Genomic DNA, 20,685 nt, shown 5'->3' on the forward strand with positions numbered 1-20,685 from the left:
TGATGAGTAAACTTCCAGTGTAATACAGGAATGTGAAAATCTTACAGTTTGCAGCTGTTACACCTATGGCAGTCCACTCATCAGCCTCCTGTGACAGTATAGCGAGCACATTTCCCAAGAGGATCAGCGATAAATAAGTGTTGATGTTGTTGCAAGGGAAAGTTCAAAACATTTTTGTGTTTAACTAACTACATGTTGCACTTCATACAGTAATAAGAGATATCAGTAGAACCCCCTACTTAAAATCAGAGAAGTGAAAGTATTTAAAATCAGCTAAGTGAAATTCATTGTACTTTTTTTGTTCTTGAAGACATTTGGGTTTCACATGGGGTGACGCTAGAGAACTGCGACTGAATCCTTTTGAAAGACAACAGATACCATAAAAAGTGTTTTGATTGGGGATAGGTTATCAGTACATCACGTAAGAAGTAAAGCAGCACTGATTCAGGCTGAGTGGAAGAACAGTAACTAAAACTAAAGGTATCAAAGTAACAGAGCAGAATTAAATGGAGTGGACATCCTGTGGTGTGGAATTTAAAAAATTGTAATAAAGATGACTTACAAAGCATGTCTTGAAGAAGTCTGTGTTCTCATCTCCAAGGATCACAGGAAGGCCACGGAGGACTGCCGTTCGCTTCGCAGTAATATCTGTACTCTGAAAAATCATGTCAAACACACAGTCATCACTCCTGTGGTAAAGAATAATCAATTAATAGCTCTGCACACACAATGGGGTTGTGTATTTTGTATCTGAGAAACTTACCTCTGGTCTGACTTGTTGCAGATACTTCTGAAGTTTCTGGCCAACACTTCCTCCCTTGCTCTTGAAAATCCCAAAGAACCGAGGGGTGTATTTGTCAAGTTCTTTGAAGAATTCTGTATTCAGGTTTTTGCTTGACAAGCGACAGAACTCTGCCAGAATCTGAAGGAAAAGTATGACAAATTAATATTTAAGATATAGTGATATTGGACCTCTTAGGACTACTTTTCACTAGCAGGACGCTGAAGCTAATTCTGTAAGTTAATAAAAGATGTGACAATGAATTATATGAGAACTAAAAAATTTAATGCATAAAAGATAGGAAGAGTTTCAAATTACCTGACCCTCTGTAAAGAGTGCTGGCCACCTTTCCATTGTGTCCTTCACTGGAGGCTCCAAGTTCACCAACTCTTGTCTTCTCAAGGCAAAGGTAGAGTCCATGTTTTTGGTTATCAGAGCAGCAGTTGGACGCCGTTTCTTCATCTCCTCTACAAGTTCCTTTCGTTTGGACTCCATACTGGTCTCATCTTCACCATCAGGGAAATTGGGTAGGAAATTGATTTCAAACCGTTTGGGTCTTTTGATGCTTGTGTGAGGAGCTTGGCCTTTTCTTTTCCTTTCATTTACGGCCACATCTGTACATCCAGCTCGACGCAGTTTGGTCCGGTAGTTGCCCATTTTGAACTTAATACTATTTTTCCATCCGTTACAACCATTGGCAGAGCCTGGTTCAATGAGGCAAGGATGTTTTTGAATCAGTGCAGTTGCAACATCATTGAATTCTTGATCGCTGGGATATGCCTTGAAGCTGTAAATTGCCTCTGCAAGTTTTTCAAGTATCTCGTGCTTCATGTCCCTGGGTACTTGTAGATATGTCTTGTCTCTCATGTACAGAAGATTTCCCTGGCGTAATCTGTACTCGATGTCCACAGGAAAATAAGGAATTTCAAAAGTGTCTGGCCATGGAGACCGAGAAAGAGATGACCGACTTTCAGGGGAGGAAAAAGAGAGGATCTCTGTGTCATCTGTGCTGGCTGTGCTTGGTGTGGGGGTTGGAACCAGACCGATTATCTTCAGGGTGGGTTTGTCGGGCAGGTCAGTAATGTCAGTGAGGTTGACAAGGGCATTATTGAAATCAGGATCCTCATACTGGAGGGAGAATTTATACTGAAGCCCCAGCTTCTCCTCAAGCTGTTCAACAAGAGAGTCAAGTGTGTGTGGTTTCGCAGAGAGTGTAATTTTCCTTATGTCATTGTCATGGACAATTATCCTTAGTGTAGTCCTCATCTCCATTGTTGGTGGCGATTCTACAGAGGATTTAAAAAAATACAATAAAAAAAATCAGTTAAGTTACTTCATGACACTTGACATCAAAATCTTCAGCATCCAATCAGCACAAAATATAGTGTCTAAGGGTAACAAACGTCCTGCCCCTGATTCTGTAGGCTGCCAGAGGAAACGGGTCATTCAGATCAGAGAGCATGTTGACTGACATTGATGACGCATGACTGCATAGCTCATAAGAACGCAGATGTTCAATATACCATGATGTCGTATGTTTGCACAGAAACAAAACATCACTGTTAATGACAAGGATGTTGTGAATTTGCCTAAAATCAGGCAGGCATGAACAAGCACCAACAGACACAATCATATCTGAACTGTATTTGATGCCATCAACGCTCACAGATGATGCTACAAGGACAGTGTTCTGAGATGCATACCTCTGTTTCAACAAGTTCTGAATATTCTCAGGAAAAGATGAAACCAAAGAAAGTGACACCTTGTCCATTTGGATGGATGGCTTGAAAAATGAGGAGGAGTCTACATGGTATGCCATCATTCTTTGATGCCGGACAGCCAGAGTTTGTGGGACGTTTTTGAAGTTTTTTGTGTTGCGAATGACTTGTTTGAAGAATTTATGCTTTCCTTCAAAGCGCATTGTCCACATATCTCTGAGCGGCCCATACATCCTCATCAACTGTGGATAATGTTCCACAAAGTGGTGCTTTGGGCGCAATGTGAAGTGAGGAAATACTGTTAAAAGTAAACCTCTGTGCTCTGAGATCTTTGCATCAAGGAAATCAAGAGAATCTTCTGTTACTCTAAATGATGCTGACAGTTCTAAGATGTCCTTTAAAAGCATTAAAATTTCCCATGTTGGCTCATTCTCTGGGACATCAAAACCAATCATTAGTGGGAGGAGTCTTGTGAGTGCCCAATTTTCGTGGCCGTTGCCGCGTACCTCTAGAGGCAAATGTGGCAGGGACAATCTGGGGCTGATCAGTTCTGTCTGTGAATTTGTAAGGAAAATGTTTGATGACTTTGTTCAAGGACTCAAGGGTGATGTACTTCTTGGAGATCAAGTCATTAATGCATAGAGACATCTCAACAGGGATGATACCTTCCAAGAGGTCATGCATTATGTCAGGTGGAAACCCACTGACAGTGTGGAAATGTTCCAAATTGTCACTTAAAACACAAGGACCTTTCACACCATACTCTTTCACCAGATTTGGATTCTCTAAAACTTCAGACACTTGCCTGTCATGATCCTGGCTGGTTCTGGACTCAAATGCTCCTGATCGGACCTCTCTTTGCTGGATGTCACTCCTCTTGACCATGCAAAATCGACAGGGGTGCTGCACTGTAAAACTCTCCTGGAAACCAGCAAAAGAATGAGCACCTAGGTTATCAGCTGACACATAGAGCACAGTTCCTTTCACACACTCGCCTAACTGCTCAACATAGACACCGTGTTTTTCAAGAGTGACCAGGTCTTGAAGAAGTGGGTGAAGGACAGCTGCATAGCCATGTTGTTTGATTACACTTGCTCTGCATAATATTGCTAGCTGGATAGAGTGAAGACAGGAGCGATGTTTTGAGGGAAGATTGGCAAGAACCCAATAAATACCACACAGTTTGTGTTTCTTTTTGGAAGTGCCCAGAGGATTGGCTATCTCAAACTCATCAATGTAAAGGCCAAGCACAATCCTTAAGGTCTCAGTCTTAAAAAAATCATTCCCGCGATAGTGAGTGCCATCTCTGTAAGTGTTGTATCCATCAACTGTGCACTCATGTGTAAGAATTTTATCCAGAACATCAGCTCTGTTTAGTAGCTTTTGTAACATTTTCAGAATTGGCACATAAGAGAGTGATTGTAAGTCTTTTTCAAGCTTGTATTCAACTGGCATGACCGTAGGAAATTCCCTCTGAAAATATGATGCCCTTTTATTGGCTGTGGAGAGTGACTGGCCAGCATCAGTCATTTTCAAGAACAAGTTATTCTCTTTGACAGCATTCACAATTTTTCTCACGACCGAATCGTCACTGACACCATGTTCATTGAGAATTTGCTGAATGGCATTACGCAAAAGGGGCTCTGAGAGAAGTACAAGCTGATTTAGTTGTTGAATTACCTCCTGTATTGCCATGTCAGATAAATGCAAAACTGCTTGCAGTTTTAGAAAGAGTGAGGCTAAATTATGTTCAAGTTGATGCTGTAAATTATCCAGATTTTCAATTTGAGCTTCTGCCTCAATGTTGTCTTGGTCTGTAGGAAAATCTTCAACTTCTTGCACATCTTGTGACACGCCTGGATCTGAATCAGGAGGTGTGCTGCGCATGGCAATGTCAGGCTTCAATCGCTTCTGACTGGGAAGCCGATGGTCTTTGCATTTATGAGCATTAAATGTTGAGTAGACATTGCTCTCAAAAATGCAGTTTTCATATGGACAATTCACAGTTTCCTTATTTTTAAGATGTTGGCGCAAATGGGAAAAAAAAATGAGTTCTGTGCAGGGTTCTTCAAAATTGCAAAGAGGACAATTGAATATTACAGGGATTTCATCAGCTCCACTCGTCTGCCCATCTCCATGCGAGTGATTTCTTGTTAAATGCACTTTTAGGGCATTAAATGACTTAAATGAACACAGACAATCTGTGTGTAGGCATGGAATTGGAGTGGTTCTTGCGTAGCTTCCATGTTTTAAGCGGTAGTGCTTGAATAGTTGAGCCCTCTTTTCAGAAGAAAACAAGCAGTACTTACACTTCCAATGCATAGCTAGGTGTCTGTCTTCAGAAACCTACAAAAGAAACAACAAATCAATCAATTAAACTTTAATTAAGTCATAGCACAACAAGCATAGATTGGGGCTGGACAGATTATAATTTTCTGGGCTTCGAAGCATCAGCACTAAGTTTTTCCACAACTTTTTGTGAATAATTTTTCTTCTTTTTTTGTTGCAATTTTTTCAAAAAGTGTCATTATTGTCTACAATAAAAATAGTTGATAGTTGCATCTCTACTCTCATTCATTTAAAAGTTTTTTGTTTTCTACTGTTATGAGAAATAAGGACTCAATTTCCCATGATGCTTTTGCTTGTCACGTGGGCCACAGCTGATAACAGTAGCCAATCCTATCAGCTGTGTGCTATCAGCTGTTTGCTATCAGCTGTGCGCAGGTAAACAGAGTTGGCTGAAGCAGACGACACTGGATTAGCCTACTATTTTTTCAATGAAAAAGTTTCCAAACGTGACAAAGAAGAGAGGATTGATGACTGATGAGATCTTGAATTTCTTAAGAGTGACACTATCATCCTGTTCCGGATGGATTTATGGATATTCTCATGTGCATCATGCGTGGTAAGTGTGTCTGTGACTTCTCAGTTAGTTATTACTTTACTGTCACTGACTGAAACATACACGCTATGCGACCAGTTTAAAAAGAGACAACAGTAAACTTAAAACATCTCCGCCATGTTAAAGAAATCGGCCATGGACAACGACAAACTATTTTTTTCTTTCTTTTTTATTTAGGCTACATGCTTGCCGAGTTGAAGAGTGTCCCTAAAAGATAAGCACCGTTGCTTTTTCAACCGTTAATAAGCACGCTGTGCTTGCTGAAACTCCAGTTATCCCTAAAATTTGTATTTGTATTTGAATTAAAGAGTTTTAAATCGAGCAACGTTACGTGAGGGGCTGGTTAGCTTTAGCTTTCATGTGACTGCAAAGGACCGACCGACTCGCAGCAACAACAAAAGTACGCCACTAAATAAACATTAGAATTTCGACTAGAGAGTCCCAGGCATGGCTAAATCATTAAACATAATTAACCTCCAAACCTGGACTTACGGATAAATTATCTGGCAAAGATAACTACTATAAGTTTGCTACATACAGAGACAGTGAAACTTACCGTGACGCTTAGCTGCAGCAACCGCCTTCTTGTTGACGGTTTACCGCTTCATTCAAAGCACGTCGTCACTCGTCAGTGGGCAACTGCGCATGTGCGGTCAACGAGAGCTGCCGAATGATGCCGAGTTGCTGCTGGTGATGCAGATGCGTCTTGCTCACTCAAACCTCTAAGTACAGATTACTTGCAGCTGATGAGTTTGATTACTTGCCTCAGTAGAAAGTTGTCTTTACTAAGTTTAGGCGAGGATAGTCAACACAGTAAGCTGGAACGAGTTATGGTCACTTTTTTTTTTAAGTAAGGTATACAATTACAGTTTACAGTGTACATAAGAGCGGGGTGTGGAGTGGGTTGAAACCACCGTGCCTTGAGTCTTGGTATCAGTAATCCACACAGGCTGTCCAGGTGTTTATGTTGATACAATGTCTTTGGTGTAGGCTGCTTTTGTTTCTTATGCTTTGCCATCACTGCATCAATTTCACCTTTAGCTTCTCCCCTGAGATCTGTTTGCTGTCTTTTGATCACTTCCGACTGACGTGCCATGTTGAGCGCTTTTTCCAAGGTCAACTCTCTGTCCAGCTGCATCCTCTCTGCTAGACTTGTGTCTCCGAGTCCCACTACCAGGCGGTCTCTTATCAACTCGTCGTGAAGTGCACCATAGTTACAGTTTTCAGCTAAGGTATACAAAGCAGTGATGAAGGAGTCCACTGTCTCATTAGTCTGTTGTACCCGTTGGTTAAATCTTGCCCTTTCATAAATTACATTTTTCCTGGGCACAAAATATGTTTCAAATGAGTCTTTTACTGCTCCGTATTGTTGTCTCTGTGCGTCGGATAAAGCTTGGCCCCGCAGTATATCGTCCGCTTCATCCCCCATACAGTAGATCAACGTGTTTACCTGGTTAGCTTGAGAGCTAAGATGCAGGTTGCTAGCCAGTCTGAGTCTTTCGAACCTTCTGATCCACCTCTCCCAGTCCTGGGGTTTTGAGAAGTCGAATGCTTCTGGAGGTTGAATCGTGAACGTTGCACTTGGAGGTGGGTTAGCAGGGTTAGCTGCAAGCTGGGGAGCCTGTGCGACGGCCACATCAGCGGCGCCACCGTCGGACGTCATTTTTCCACTCCGAGTCTTGGAAAAAAAAAAAGTACTCTCCCGCTGCTTTTCCTCTGCTTCTTACCGCTGCCGCAGTTCTGACACCATGTCGTGTTCTTCCACAATGAATGCCAACAGACGAGACTTTTAAGTTACCTACATTTATTCAGCAGGACTCACAACATGGAACTCCTCACTAGCTTATCTGTTAAGCTGCTGCTCTGCTCTTAACTTCCTGTTTGCGTCTCAACGTGTCCTTCAAAATAAAAGCACATGTAAAACATCTTGGATTCCACCACATGCCCTATCACCTGCTTCCAGGTCACACTTTTGTTGTGTGTTTTAATGTGTCTGCTGTGAAAGTCTGTCTGTGTGGCTCTGTATCAGCCAAAAAAAAAAAAAAAAACTCACTGTAAGCACTGACAGTTGTAGGAGAAAAAGGAAATGGATGAGGATAATCTGATGCAGAGACAACCAGCAACTCGCATCCAGATTCTCACCTCACCTCAGCATTTCACCTGTCTGAGCCTTGAATAAGAGATGGGAAAATAGAAGGTTGTTTTTTGCATATTCATGTAGAAGATAGCATTTTGGCTTATAGAGGTCAGCTCATCAATGTAGCCTACCTCTTGTATTGGTCCCACTGAGAAAACTTGAATGTTCTTTTTTCCTTGGTTTCACAGTTGAGCTTGTTGAAACAAAGCAAGAAAGCCTTTGAGACAACTCAGGTACCAGCTGACTCTGAGCCAAATCAGCCTCCAAACTGGCAGATCCGTGTCACAGTCACATGTATTTTACTGCCCTGTTCCAGATACAGCCCAGGTACAGGCTGTGCACACCACGGAGAGGGCGGTGTCATTGGATCCTCACAGTCAATCTGTGGAGGGATTATGTTTAGCCTATGTTTGTATTTAAAATGTATAAAAGGATTGTGAAGTTTAAAAATACTGCTAAATGTGAAATCAAAAAGTCTAATTAAATGTATTCAGCATATTATGCATCCCACCTGCTATTATGCTTGACTTGCTTGCACCAGTATCAGCGCAAATGCCAAGTTACCAACTTGCTCTCATCACAGCAGATGGGCAGCATCAAACACAAAGGCATCGTATTTTCAATCAATTCAGTGAATCCCCCTTGTTCCTAGCAATGTACAAATTCACATTCAGACGGTCAGAAGAGAAGTGCTTTTCTGTAATTCGGGTATATTGCACCTTGTAGCTTTGAACCTGTTGCTGTTATATTATGTGTGAATTTTAACAGCTCAGTTAGAGTTCAAAGGTTTTTTAAGGTTTTTTAAGAGTTTCAAATGCTTGTTATTAGAAACTCAGCTGTGTTTAATCTGATTTGTTATTCATCATTTAACAACATGAGAAAAGCCTCAGCGCTCGTCTAGATTAGCTTCATCATGTGACCTCGAGGTACCAAACAGCTGCTAATAGAGATTCCTTCGGGCTGAAAGAGCAGAGATTTGGATCGCTTCTCTTCAACGTGGTGTTTCAGCTGCAGAGATACTGACACCCCTCCTGCGGTCCCTGTTTACCGAAGAGATTTTGTGTGCGGTCATGTGACTGTCTGGCTCTGTCTGATTGGTTACACGGAGGCAAACGTCTGATTGGTGAAACGCAGTCATGTGACAGAGGCTCGGAAGTATCTCATTAAAACAAAACAATTTGCACATTGTATCGATAAGAAAAAGTAGCGAGTAGCGACCGGAATGAAGCTCAATGCAACGGAGTAAAAGTTACCGCTTCTTCTGAAGAAATATACTCAAGTAAAAGTAACAAGTATGCTCCATTGAAACTACTCTTAAAAGTACAATTTATCCAAAAAGTTACTCAAGTAAATGTAACGGAGTACATGTAGCGCGTTACTACCCACCTCTGGTTGTAACATATCACAACATAAGAGACGGTAAGTACTGTCCTCTCTGTCTTAAGGGGTTAAAAATTAGAGACTGGTCTAATGGGATTACAGTATATTGCCTTTGTTGGCATGTCGTGACTGTGAAATGCAAATCTCACTCAGCAGAGAAAGCAGTCTGCTGAGGTTCAGGAGCTGTATGGGCATATAATTCAAGGGTTCTGCAACCGAGCTGAAGAAAGCGAACAGTAAGGACAACACTTTTTCTTTTTTATATGCAGGCATCTCACAGTTTTCAATCACTGCTACCTCGACAGATATGATCCACACTTTTGCTATATTGCCATGAGCATGCCATTACATCAAGCCAAAATATTTCATTCTGTCTTCTACCAAAAAAACAAACAAACTCCTTTTCAGTCTAACTATAAATTCAACCCTTCATCACAAATTGTAGCCTCTTGTCTGCTATTTGTGGCCAGCAACACATTGCGGAGCAGAGACAATGTGTGACCATGTGCTGGAGACGTTTTTCTGTGCAACCAGATGCTTGGAGAGCTTGTTGTCATCCATTTGGCTGCCAAGAAGTTGGTAGATAGATTAAGTATTGAGATGTCCCCTTTTTGCTGCTGGGTTTTAAAATCCTCCAGTGGTCTAGCAATGTGTTTAGTGCAGTGAAAAACCTGCTGAAGAGAGTCACTCCAACAGCAGAAAGCTTTGGTGGTGACAAGACGACCAAAATAGATGTATGCAAAAGTAATTTTCTTTGAATCATGGATTAAGACTGGGCCACAGATGTGCTTCTAAATGTTCACGTTACTGTTGTAATAGTCTGAGCTGGAGGAAGTTCACTGCTGCGATTATAGCCTTATTGGCCAGAACGAGCCACCCGGCGGAAGTCCTGCCTTCCTGTTGCAGTCTTCACTGTCCCCTTGGAGAAAGGAAACATTAACAGGATACAGATATTACAGATACCACAGATATTTTGATATGACTGTAAAGATATTCATAGAGTATGTTTACGCCATTTGCTATCCAAAAAGGACGTTCTGGCTTCTTTGCTGACATCGTCTTCAGTGAGCTAGCAAGGCCAACGCCTCCCCCCCAGCACCGCCCACAACGATTGTGATTGGTTGAAAGAAATTCAAACAGCCAGGGTGTTGTTTTCCTCCAATCTCAGAATCAGAGTCGGTCCAGCCAGACCACGAGACTGTTATAATGAGCCTTGTTCGCGGGAACAGACAGACAGAAATAATCAGATATGACAAAGTTCGAGTCTCTGCTGCCACCCCAGACGCTGTATTTCCCCTCTGGAATCAGATGCACATTACAAGATTTGACCTTATTTAGCTCCAATTAGTGTAACTCAAACAATTTTAAAGGGCTGGGGTGAAAATGACTCGAGAGAACCAGCATTGCCTCAACTTCTTTATCTGTAAAATTTGCTTGGACAGCTAGTTCTGCGCTTGAGGCTTGTTGAAGCTTTAGCGCAAAGCCCTGGCATGTTTAATAGTCCAGCATAGACCAAGCTGTTGCGATGTGCCTGGACATAAAAGTTATGCAAGCTGGAGAGGCATTTCATTAATTATACTCTTGGTCTCCTGTTGAGCTGGGGTAGCAGTCACAGTCAAAAGTTATTCCCTACAAAAGTTCAAAAGACTGATAATGAAACCTTTCATAATCACTTCAGCCCATAGCATATCCCAAGCATCCTCACACTTTCCACAGAACAAGTCACAAAATCCATCTGCATGCCCCTCATAAAATGAAAACAAGAGTTATTAGCTTGTAATTACAGCCATGCAAATTTTCATTTAAATGGACGTATTATTTCCACAACAGATTTGAGGAAAATAGTCGTTTTTATGCAATGCAAATCATGAAATTTCACATTTCAAAAACCACAATTGAAGACACAGTCACGTTTGGACCATCACCACGATGTAGAATTTGAGAGAAAGGGATTGACAGTATGTCAGTGGCAGTGTGTGTGCGCATGTGTGTGTTGGCCACTGAAATCAAAGAATCTCTGCAGGGGTTCTGTCAGATAAAGACAGTGATTCCACCTTTGTGTCTGTAAGATGGTTTCTCCTGTGCAAGCTTTTTTTGGACGATTGTAGAGGATAATTTGAAGCAATGGAATTGATTAAATGGTACATGTAAGAAGAAGGCTTATGCAAAGATTGAAATATTGAGAGAAATGATCTCATCAAGAATGTCAAGGTAAGATTAATCTTGAATTGCAAGACAGATACAACACTACGACTAAGAAATGGAATACGTATTTTGTTTGTTTCAGTGGCCAGACAAGTGTAGTTCAAAGATACTGGTGCTGAAATTGAATCCACTATTTATTACATTTCGACAGCAATCCCCAGAGTTGGTTTTATGATGTTTTGCAAACATTGGCACCTGTGATCAGCAAGGTGCACATAAATGAAAAATCCCTACAACATCAGCTGCAAGGTGATGTCTAAAAAACTGAGCAGTGAATGTAATGGATGAACAGCAGGAGGGCTAGATGGATGAATGCATGAACAAAAACGAGCCTGGCTCTGGTGAGCGCGTGTACCAGTCACTCAAAATCATTCAGAGAGTGTTGTGGCACTTTGGTTAGAGCGGTGATGGAAAATGCTATCACCCTGTGGAGGGCATGTTTGACCTCTGTCAGCTATTCCATATTTCTTGTTCTGTCCTTCTGGTAGAAGACAGAGACCTGTCAGGATCAGGGCCTCTGCATTCCATCACATTACCTGTTCTAAACCAATATGAGTCCTGGGCCTCATAGTCCTGAGCTCCACAAATGACAACTTGAATTGAAAGTAAGATGAGGAACTACCAAGGGAACGTTTTTATTGAAGAGGAGAAATAAAATACTCAACTGTGTTGAGGTTTGCACAGGCAAATCCAGTCAGTTTAGCCTTTGGAATACACAATTAGTTTAATTCTTGTGCTTTAATGTCTGAAATTGCCTTAAACTGAACTCTAAATGTATAAAACACTTAGCTGCTACCATTATACCAACAACATTGCCTACCAGTTATGAAATTTCCAGTTCTCTCCATCCTTGTCAGGACATTTGGTATTAGAACACATGCACATGCACATGAACACACACAGACACACACTTACACACGCACACCATAAGAAGGCAGCTTTCATGGTTTGAGAGGCGTTGATAATTTGAGTTGAAATGAGCTTGTCTTCATTAATGACAGTCACGGCTAAACCGTTTATCTCTATATACCCAGGTTACTGTGTTAAAATGACTCCCTCTATGCAATTCCTACTAATAGCTCTCTTTAATGTCAAAGAGAGCGCACAGCCCTGGAGGAGAGAGCTTTCTCCCTGTCTTTGATATATAGAAAACGTACATGATACATACATGTGAGGGAATGTTATCAAAAGGTAACATTAAAACACTGCTGCTGACTTGTTTCTCTCCAGGACCTGGTTGCCCCCACAACCCGTGTAAGGTGATGACAGGTGTGAGCTAATTAATTTAATCCATTCAACTTGAAAGTGAGTCAAAGCATAGAGGAACACAAATGATGAGAACAAAGTGAGCTTAGGATGGTGACACCTGATGACTTGGCTGTGTTAAGCGAGAGTGTGCGAGTGTGTCATCTTAAACCACATGTGCAGTAGGGGACCGAGAACAGGGAGTGTGCACTCTGAGAAATAAAAATGCTCTGTGTCATGACATTACAGATGCAAAGAGTCTTTTGCCTTTCTTTCTTTGCCATTGGCTCTGTGTGTACAAATAAAGTGAAATGGTAAGTGTCAACAATAAACTGTGCAGTATTATACCCTTGAATTGCAGGAAGCACTCAAATAAACCTGCTTTTGGGTTACATAAGATATGGCTTAATATGGATTCTTTCTTGGCTAAAGCTCAAAGCAGCATAAACTAGAGGTGGTTCTTTACCACTCAAAACAGGTTAAATATACAAGAATGAGTGCTACATCCAACACAAGAATGCATTCAAACAGCACAAGCCAAAAGGCTAAATGCAGCAATGTCCACAAGGCTGATTTCCCAGTGGTGATGGTGGGTTATTGATGGTTTGTCTGGGAACTGTATGGACAGGTTTAAGCGGGTTTTACCACTTACCCTCTCTTGAATACAGCAGACAGGACACATGTTGTTGAGTACAAGCCAATGTTTCAGCAATGTGTATACTGTTTGAGAATAATGTGTATAATAATAATGTGTAATATGGGATGATCATTGGTAGTTTTAGGGGATAATCATAATACTATGCTCATAATTGGCACAGATTGCATGCATAAAACAATTGTTATCTTGTCTTAAATCATCATGTCTGGTATAAGACTGACAAAAAAAAAGTCAAATATGCACTGTTGTGTTTTCATTTCACTAAAAATGCATTATAACATGTTCACTCCTAAAATGAGTTTGTTACGTCAGCTACTTAACTGACTGATACGATTGTCTTCTCATAAATCTCCATAGCGTCACAGTGCATTAAACCTGTTGAACCTTGTCATCAAAGGACTTCAATGGGGCAGCATGGAATCATTTTACATGGACACATTTTATGATGTTAGCTGAAAATGAGCTTCTCCTTTTTGAAAGACCATAAGCCACCACTGTGTGTGTGTATATATATACATATATAAATGTATGGCATGCCACCCTTAAACCTTAAGTTTAAGCTTAAGTGAAGGCAGAGACCACGTGTCCCTGCAACTCTTTTTCTTTTCTTTTTTTAAAATCTGTTTTTATTCTTGCTGGGTCAGGCTAAGACACAGCCTGCTGATTGTCCAGTTCAACTCATAATGTTTTTCTTGAGGTGGGTCTCAAGAGTAATTCTACTTACAAATGCTGCTGAGAAGTTGGCAGACAGTTGTCTCTGGTGAGTTCCAGGTAACATGTTGAATAGATTTCTAGTTCAGTGGTTTTTAATTCTTGTACTCAAGGGCACTTTGGTTTTTCATTCTGGTAATCAAATCTGGAAGAGAGTCACACCTGGGACACAAAGTGAATGCAATTGGAGACCAAAGGGGATTGAAGACCAGCATTAGGGTGGAGTGTAGCCAGTGTGTGTGGTCGAGTTTGAGGACAGAATGGAGTTCTTTTTTTTAGTATTGTTAAGTACTTTTTTGCCTTTATTTGATAGCACATAGTGAGGTAGACAGGAAAGGGGGAGGCAGAGAGAGGGGGAATGACATGCAGGAAGGGTCTGCCCGACGCGGGATTCGAACCGGGGACGCCTGCGTTGAGGACTGTAGCCTCTTGGGGCGGCCGCTTTAACCACTGCGCCACACACCGCCCCAGAATGGAGTTTTTTAAAAACACATTTGTCCTTTGCTTTGATGTATCTAGACACCCTATGCAGGTACACACGAATGCACTGGATTCAATATCAGTCTCACACAGTCATTCTTTCTAACTAGCAGCAACTTCCCAGATAATAGATAAACAGCTTTAGTCAAACTACAGTCCAAAACTCACAGGTGCCCCCAGCATAGCCACCATATTATAGCAGCACTCTTTTGAGACTTGCTTGCTCACTTGCCTTGTCCTGGTTATTGGACGATGAATTGTGCTCTATTCTGGTGAAGTCACATCTTTCTCTTATTCCATGGTAGCTGTCACAGTGTGGAGAAAGAGGAACTCATTGCTGAAGTGGGAAAAAAACAAGCCTCTGCAACTAGCATCATTGGATATTGGAAAAGATGTTGTTTGGTGAGTCATAGCAGGAGAGGCTCTTAGGTGAGGACTGGAGTGATATAACACAAGAAAGACCTCAGAGTCCATGGCAACCCGCTACACTGAGTTACAGTGTGTTGTGGACCTGCTGATGTTGCAGTGACACCAACCAGATCTTTGAAGGCTTTCAGTCATCCAGGCTCTCAAGTTGATTCCAGATGCAAGCTGGGCCACAATGATGCCAACTGGTTCAAAGTGTATAGCAGGACTTACTGGTGCACAGTAGCAGGTGTATGTTTTTACCTTAACACCACTGACATGACAATGACATCACTGAGGTTGTTTATGTGGGGATCATCCCTATGTTCCCCACTTTGTATGGGACTGGGGAACATAGAACCCTTTGGTAACGCTTTATATTAAGGTCCTTGTAATAAGCATTAGTTAATAGGTAATAAGGCCCTTATAAGTGATTACAAGATGCTTATTAACATTATTATGCATTTATAAGACTATATATGCATTAATAGACTCATTATAATATAGTTAATAGCAGACTATAAGAGATTTATAATAACTTATAATAAACTTAGTTAACTGTTTGTTGATGCTTATGAACATTAATAAAATCCTTATGAGTATCTTATAATTGTTCATAATAACATTACAAACACATATATTGACTCAACTAGCCCAATCATTATGTCTTTATTAATCTTAAGGTCTGTGTAATAAGCGTTAGTTAATAGGTAATAAGGCTCTTATAAGTGCTAACAAGTATTAATAGTCTCATTATAATATAGTTAATAGCAGACTATATGAGATTTATAATAACTTATAAGAAACTTGTTAACTGTTGATGCTTAAGAACATTAATAAAATCTTCATGAGTATCAATCTAACCCAACCATGATGTCTTTGTCATGCCTTTATTAATCTTTTTTTTTGTTTGATACTTTATTGCTCATCTACGTATTATAAGTTTACTTGTTTACAGTAAACTGTGCTTTTTGCAGGTACTGGATCTAAAGCGAGAACAATGTCTTATTAAGGCTGATAAATCTTTTATTATGCATTTGATTTTGGTTTTCAGAAAGGTGCGTCGGAGGAGAAGAGCAGACTTGTAGAGTTTCTTCTCACTTGAAACATTTTACCCTTTCGCTTTTATTTTGAAGGCAAACAGCAAAACCGGAAGTTCCGGTTTAAGCTAGCAGCTGATAGCTTAACACATGCCCATGTGTAAAATGGAGGTAGTTGCCCAACATTTTTGCCCCCGAGTAGAATTCAAACCCATTCTGGGCCTCGAAAAGAAGCAGCTGACAAGAGGAAGCGTTGTGAGACGGAGGATGACTCTTCTGGTAAGTTTAACTGCTGCTAACTAGTTAGTACAAACTCAAACATGCATAGCTAACGTTAGCCGAAGCTAGTGTAGACCTAGCCGCCTCAAGACTGTTGCTGCCCTACGGAAGCGCTTCTCTGTGTATCAGTGAGAACGTTTTTATATTAAAATGTAGTTTATTTTGTCTCCAGCTAGGCTTATATACATACAATGTACATTGTCGAAATATATAACTTCTCTCTTTCGTTGTGCACCGTCTGATATGTTCTTGACACTTTTCTGTACATGATAGCCTACTTACTGCTGTGTACATTCAGCACAGTCATTTGAGTTTGAGTTTGAGTTTAATGAAATGTGCTACATTAAGACTCTATTTAAAATGCTTGAAAATTAAACTGTAAAGTGTTATTGCAGGATATATCGAGACTTTTATTTTTTATGTTTTTACATTAAAAAAAATGTCATTATGAAAACTCAGATGTAAATTTCCTCTATCCTCATTCTCTCCCGACCCCTCCTCAGACTCCTCAAGCTCCTCAACCTCAGATGATGGCAAGAAGAAGAGGAAGAGGGAATTGCTTTTGATGCAAACAAGAGTGCAAAAGAGCAGCTGCGTTAAATGTTCAATGGAATTAAAAATTAAAAAAAATAAAAGTGTACTTTTTTTCAAAGACCTGTTTTAGGTTATTTTTATACATTTTAAGTATAAAAATCATGTTGCACTTTGCAAAAATTGCACTTTTTTGAGTTAAAATTATTTGTATAATATGCCTAAATGTTTTAAAGGTGCTTTCTACCTGTTTTAGGTGATTTAGATTTTTATACATTTTCAGTAAAATGTCTCTTTACTTGACAGCAATGAATAAAACAATGTTGGGCTTCACTGTTGAAACATTTGTATTACTATGCAATCTTTTCTTTACATTTCATCAACCTTGACCACATGTATTGTTTCATTACAGATGTGGAAGTTGTGAAAATCATTGTTAACCATTAATGAATGCATTACAAAAGATTTTATTAGACTTAATAAGGCATTGTTCTCGCTTTAGATCCAGTACCTGCAAAAAGCATAGTTAACTGTTAACAAGTGCATAGTTAACTGATAATAAGGGCATAATAATGCACAATAAAAATATTTATCAGCCTTAATAAGACATTGTTCTCGCTTTAGATCCAGTACCTGCAAAAAGCATAGTTAACTGTTAACAAATGCATAGTTAACTGATAATAAGGGCATAATAATGCACAATAAAAGATTTATCAGCATTAATAAGACATTGTTCTCGCTTTAGATCCAGTACCTGCAAAAAGCATAGTTAACTGTTAACAAGTGCATAGTTAATTTATAATAGATGAGCAATAAAGTATATATTAATGTTAATAAATCAAACAAAAAAGATTAATAAAGGCATGAAAAAGACATCATGGTTGGGCTACACTCAATGTGTTTGTAATGTTATTATGAACAATTATAAGATACTCATGAAGATTTTATTAATGTTCTTAAGCATCAACAAACAGTTAACAAGTTTCTTATAAGTTATTATAAATCTCTTATAGTCTGCTATTAACTATATTATAATGAGACTATTAATACTTGTAAGCACTTATAAGAGCCTTATTACCTATTAACTAACGCTTATTACACATACCTTAGGATTAATAAAGGCATAACAAAGACATAATGATTGGGCTAGTTGAGTCAATATATGTGTTTGTAATGTTATTATGAACAATTATAAGATACTCATAAGGATCTTATTAATGTTCATAAGAATCAACAAACAGTTAACTAAGTTTATTATAAGTTATTATAAATCAATTATAGTCTGCTATTAACTATATTATTATGAGTCTATTAATACATATATAGTCTTATAAATGCATAATAATGTTAATAAGCATCTTGTAATCACTTATAAGAGCCTTATTACCTATTAACTAATGCTTATTACAAGGACCTTAATATAAAGCGTTACCAACCCTTTTTCTAAAAAAGGGTCCTATGTTCCCCGCTTTTCCCCAAAAGTACCCGGGGAACATGCAATTTTTGTACCACCTAGAAGTGGAGTTGTGAGTGACTTGGCATATCTTTGCCTATATTTTTGAGTGAGAAGGACCCTTTTTCAGAAAAAGGGTCCTATGTTCCCCAGTAGAGGGTGGATCGGGCCTGGAAATTAAGCCCGTGCCCGGCCCGAGCCCGAGACTTTCAGACCCGACCCGACCCGAGCCCGAATTAATTAATTAAAAACCAGGCCCGGCCCGGCCCGATACCCGAAATATTATTATGCAAAATTCACGTTATTTTCAATGACGACAAACAGCGGCAGCGCAGCTTCTCCTGATGCGACGCGAGTGAACGTCCGACAGTCACATCTGACTCCCTCTGTCCACACTGAATCCGCGCGTCTGTTGGGATGGAAGCACATCAGCTGTGCGCTCGTCCGCTCGACATCAGACTGGAGACATAACTACCCGGTTACAAGAACGTCAATATTTTCCAGTAGCTTCTCGTCACAGTCCGCACCGTGCAGCCCGACCCGACCCGAGCCCGAATTAATTCATTAAAAACTCAGCCCGGCCCGTCACCCGGGCGGGCTGCCCGACCCGGGCGGGTACCCGGCCCGATTCCAGCCTCTATTCCCCAGTATGTATTGTGACCGGGGAACATAGGACCCTTTTTCAAAAAGAGGGTCCTATATTCCCCAATCGGGGAACAAAGGACCCGGGGAACATAGGTACGCTCCCGTTTATGTGTGTGACCAGATGATCCATCTCTCTCCTGATCACCGCATGGCGCTGTGCTGGTTCATCCAAGTTGTTAATTGTTGGGCATGCTGCGCACAATAAAGACAGGTGTGTGTGGTCACTCCTACCTCTTGCTTCCACTTCTCATCTGGTTGATGTGCCATGCCAGCTTGTCGTGTCAGTGTCTTGTTGTCCAATCGCTAAGGTAGGCATGCTGCATAGTTATTATTTGCCACCATACAGTAGCTGGCTCTGGGGCTTCACCTCTCACTCCGCTGCAGTGCCACAAGTGACGGTGGGTAAGGTGGTGGTGGTGTTTTTCACATGATTCCTCTTGCAGTGCACAGGTGGTGTATAGCTTGGATTTTCCCCATTTTGAGTTTTCTTTCCCCCATGGTATGGCCCAGCCCTTCTTGATTCTTTTGCCCCTTTGGTAGTGTGGCAGCTTCATTTGGGTGCATTCCCATTGGTCAGTTAATCCATCGCCAACTTCTCTCTTTTTAAGATATTTTAAAGAGACTTGTTAATAAACTTATATTTTTGTGAAACATGTCCTCTGGCCCTAACTAACAACGTCTTCCTGTCGCTTTCTATTCCCAGACTGACAGTAACAAACACAACAAGCAAATGTTCATTAATTGTATAGGAAACCTGGCATCATACACAAACACACAAATTCCTAAGCAGCACATTTCAGTTCACTACCAGCTCCTGCAACAAGAGATGACGAAGAATAAACAGGTTCAGTCTCACACGAGAACAGATGTAGCCTAATTTGTTGCCCTTGTGTGGTTTGCATTCAGCTATAATGATGCAGAATTTGGAACATATTCAATAAAGGGTAGCAGAATCAAAGCCATTGTAAATTCACTGTAGGGTGATTATAACCAGCTAGTAAAGAAACAGTCTTCTTCTTAGTAGATTGCACCCTCCTGTATGTGACACAGGCAGTAGAACATCTTGTATTGATTTCAAAGGAAATCATTTCTCCATTGGATTATTGCAATGTCTAACACCTGCTGGCTGTAATAAAGCCTGGGGGTAAAGGTGTGGGACCACCCTGGAAAACACGTGGACAGGAGCATCCATCAAATCTTATAAATTATTCACAGTTTCAACTTTATCGTACACACATCAACAGAAATTCCCTGGGGAAAAATCGGTTTTGTTTTCTTTGTGCTGGTTTTGGCGCTTGTCAGTCACTTTGTATGGAAATGCAGATGCTAAAACAGCAAAACCTGAAAATAGGCAATTAGCAGCATCAACCACCTCACTCTCACAACGAGACTGTTTTCTCGAAGGGGTTTTTGCTATTGATGTTGAAATTGTCCTTGGTGGTGTTCCCTGCCTGCCATCCCCAGAGAGTCTCCATTTCACTCCTTGTCTTAGTTGCTGTTCCCACTCTGCTGCATTTCTCAACATTTTTCTCTCACATGCTTTTTCTCTTTACATCATTTTCCCTTGGTTCTCACTTCATTTTCTTATTTCTTTTTCTTTCTCCTCATTCTTTTGTGTATGCATTTGAAGGGTAGCCAGTCACTCGGTAGTCACTGCACATCCCATCTCTCCATTACCTTGTCAGTACCAGGAGACAAGCACCTGCCTACAGATGAGGGAAAGACAGGCAGTGCGAGAGGAACGGAAGGCAGGAGTTCAACATCTGTGGATTATAGATATGGGTCAGAAAGGGGACATTACAAGAGACCAAAAGATAAGCAGTTACATTAGTACACAAGGAGACACAGCAGGCACAGCATGTGCAGCAAGCACATATGCACACAGTATTTCTTTCACTGGTTTGTTAAAATTCACACACATGACACTAAAGCACATGGTTTGTCTTTGATTTTCTAGCATTACTGAAAGCCATGTTTTCAACATTCTAAAATCAAAGTTCTTTTTGTCAATTAATGTTTTCAATAACCTACCAAAGCCTTTAAAAAAATTCACTACAGTTTAGCTCACAATGTTCACCTCACCATGCCATGCCATACCATTTCCGACCAAAATGT

The 20,685-nt window shown here is 40.5% G+C and overlaps 1 protein-coding gene across 1 annotated transcript; it reads right to left on the reverse strand.

The window, feature by feature from the left end:
- Nucleotides 1-393: 393 nt before the first annotated feature.
- LOC146960842 (sterile alpha motif domain-containing protein 3-like) lies at nt 394-4,848 on the reverse strand. The gene is made up of 4 exons (XM_085772010.1): nt 4,809-4,848; nt 1,100-2,067; nt 764-922; nt 394-655 (listed from the first exon to the last, which is right to left on the reverse strand). The coding sequence occupies exons 2-4, from the start codon at nt 2,051-2,053 to the stop codon at nt 503-505; spliced, it is 1,266 nt and encodes a 421-aa protein (XP_085628136.1). The 5' UTR covers nt 2,054-2,067; nt 4,809-4,848; the 3' UTR covers nt 394-502.
- Nucleotides 4,849-20,685: the final 15,837 nt, after the last annotated feature.

Source organism: Trachurus japonicus, unplaced genomic scaffold, assembly GCF_045865225.1.
Source record: "Trachurus japonicus isolate A0001 unplaced genomic scaffold, Traja_1.0 AP029925.1".
Classification (NCBI taxonomy): domain Eukaryota; kingdom Metazoa; phylum Chordata; class Actinopteri; order Carangiformes; family Carangidae; genus Trachurus; species Trachurus japonicus.

What these genes read in the sequence shown, in the direction of transcription:
- LOC146960842 (XM_085772010.1), bottom strand. Translation starts at nt 2,053, where the DNA reads ATGGAGATGAGGACTACACTAAGGATAATTGTCCATGACAATGACATA. An exon ending in CACTCTTTACAGAGGGTCAG is followed by an intron (nt 923 to 1,099) that starts GTAATTTGAAAC and finishes CTTTTCCTTCAG; the next exon opens with ATTCTGGCAGAGTTCTGTCG. An exon ending in TGCAACAAGTCAGACCAGAG is followed by an intron (nt 656 to 763) that starts GTAAGTTTCTCA and finishes ATGATTTTTCAG; the next exon opens with AGTACAGATATTACTGCGAA.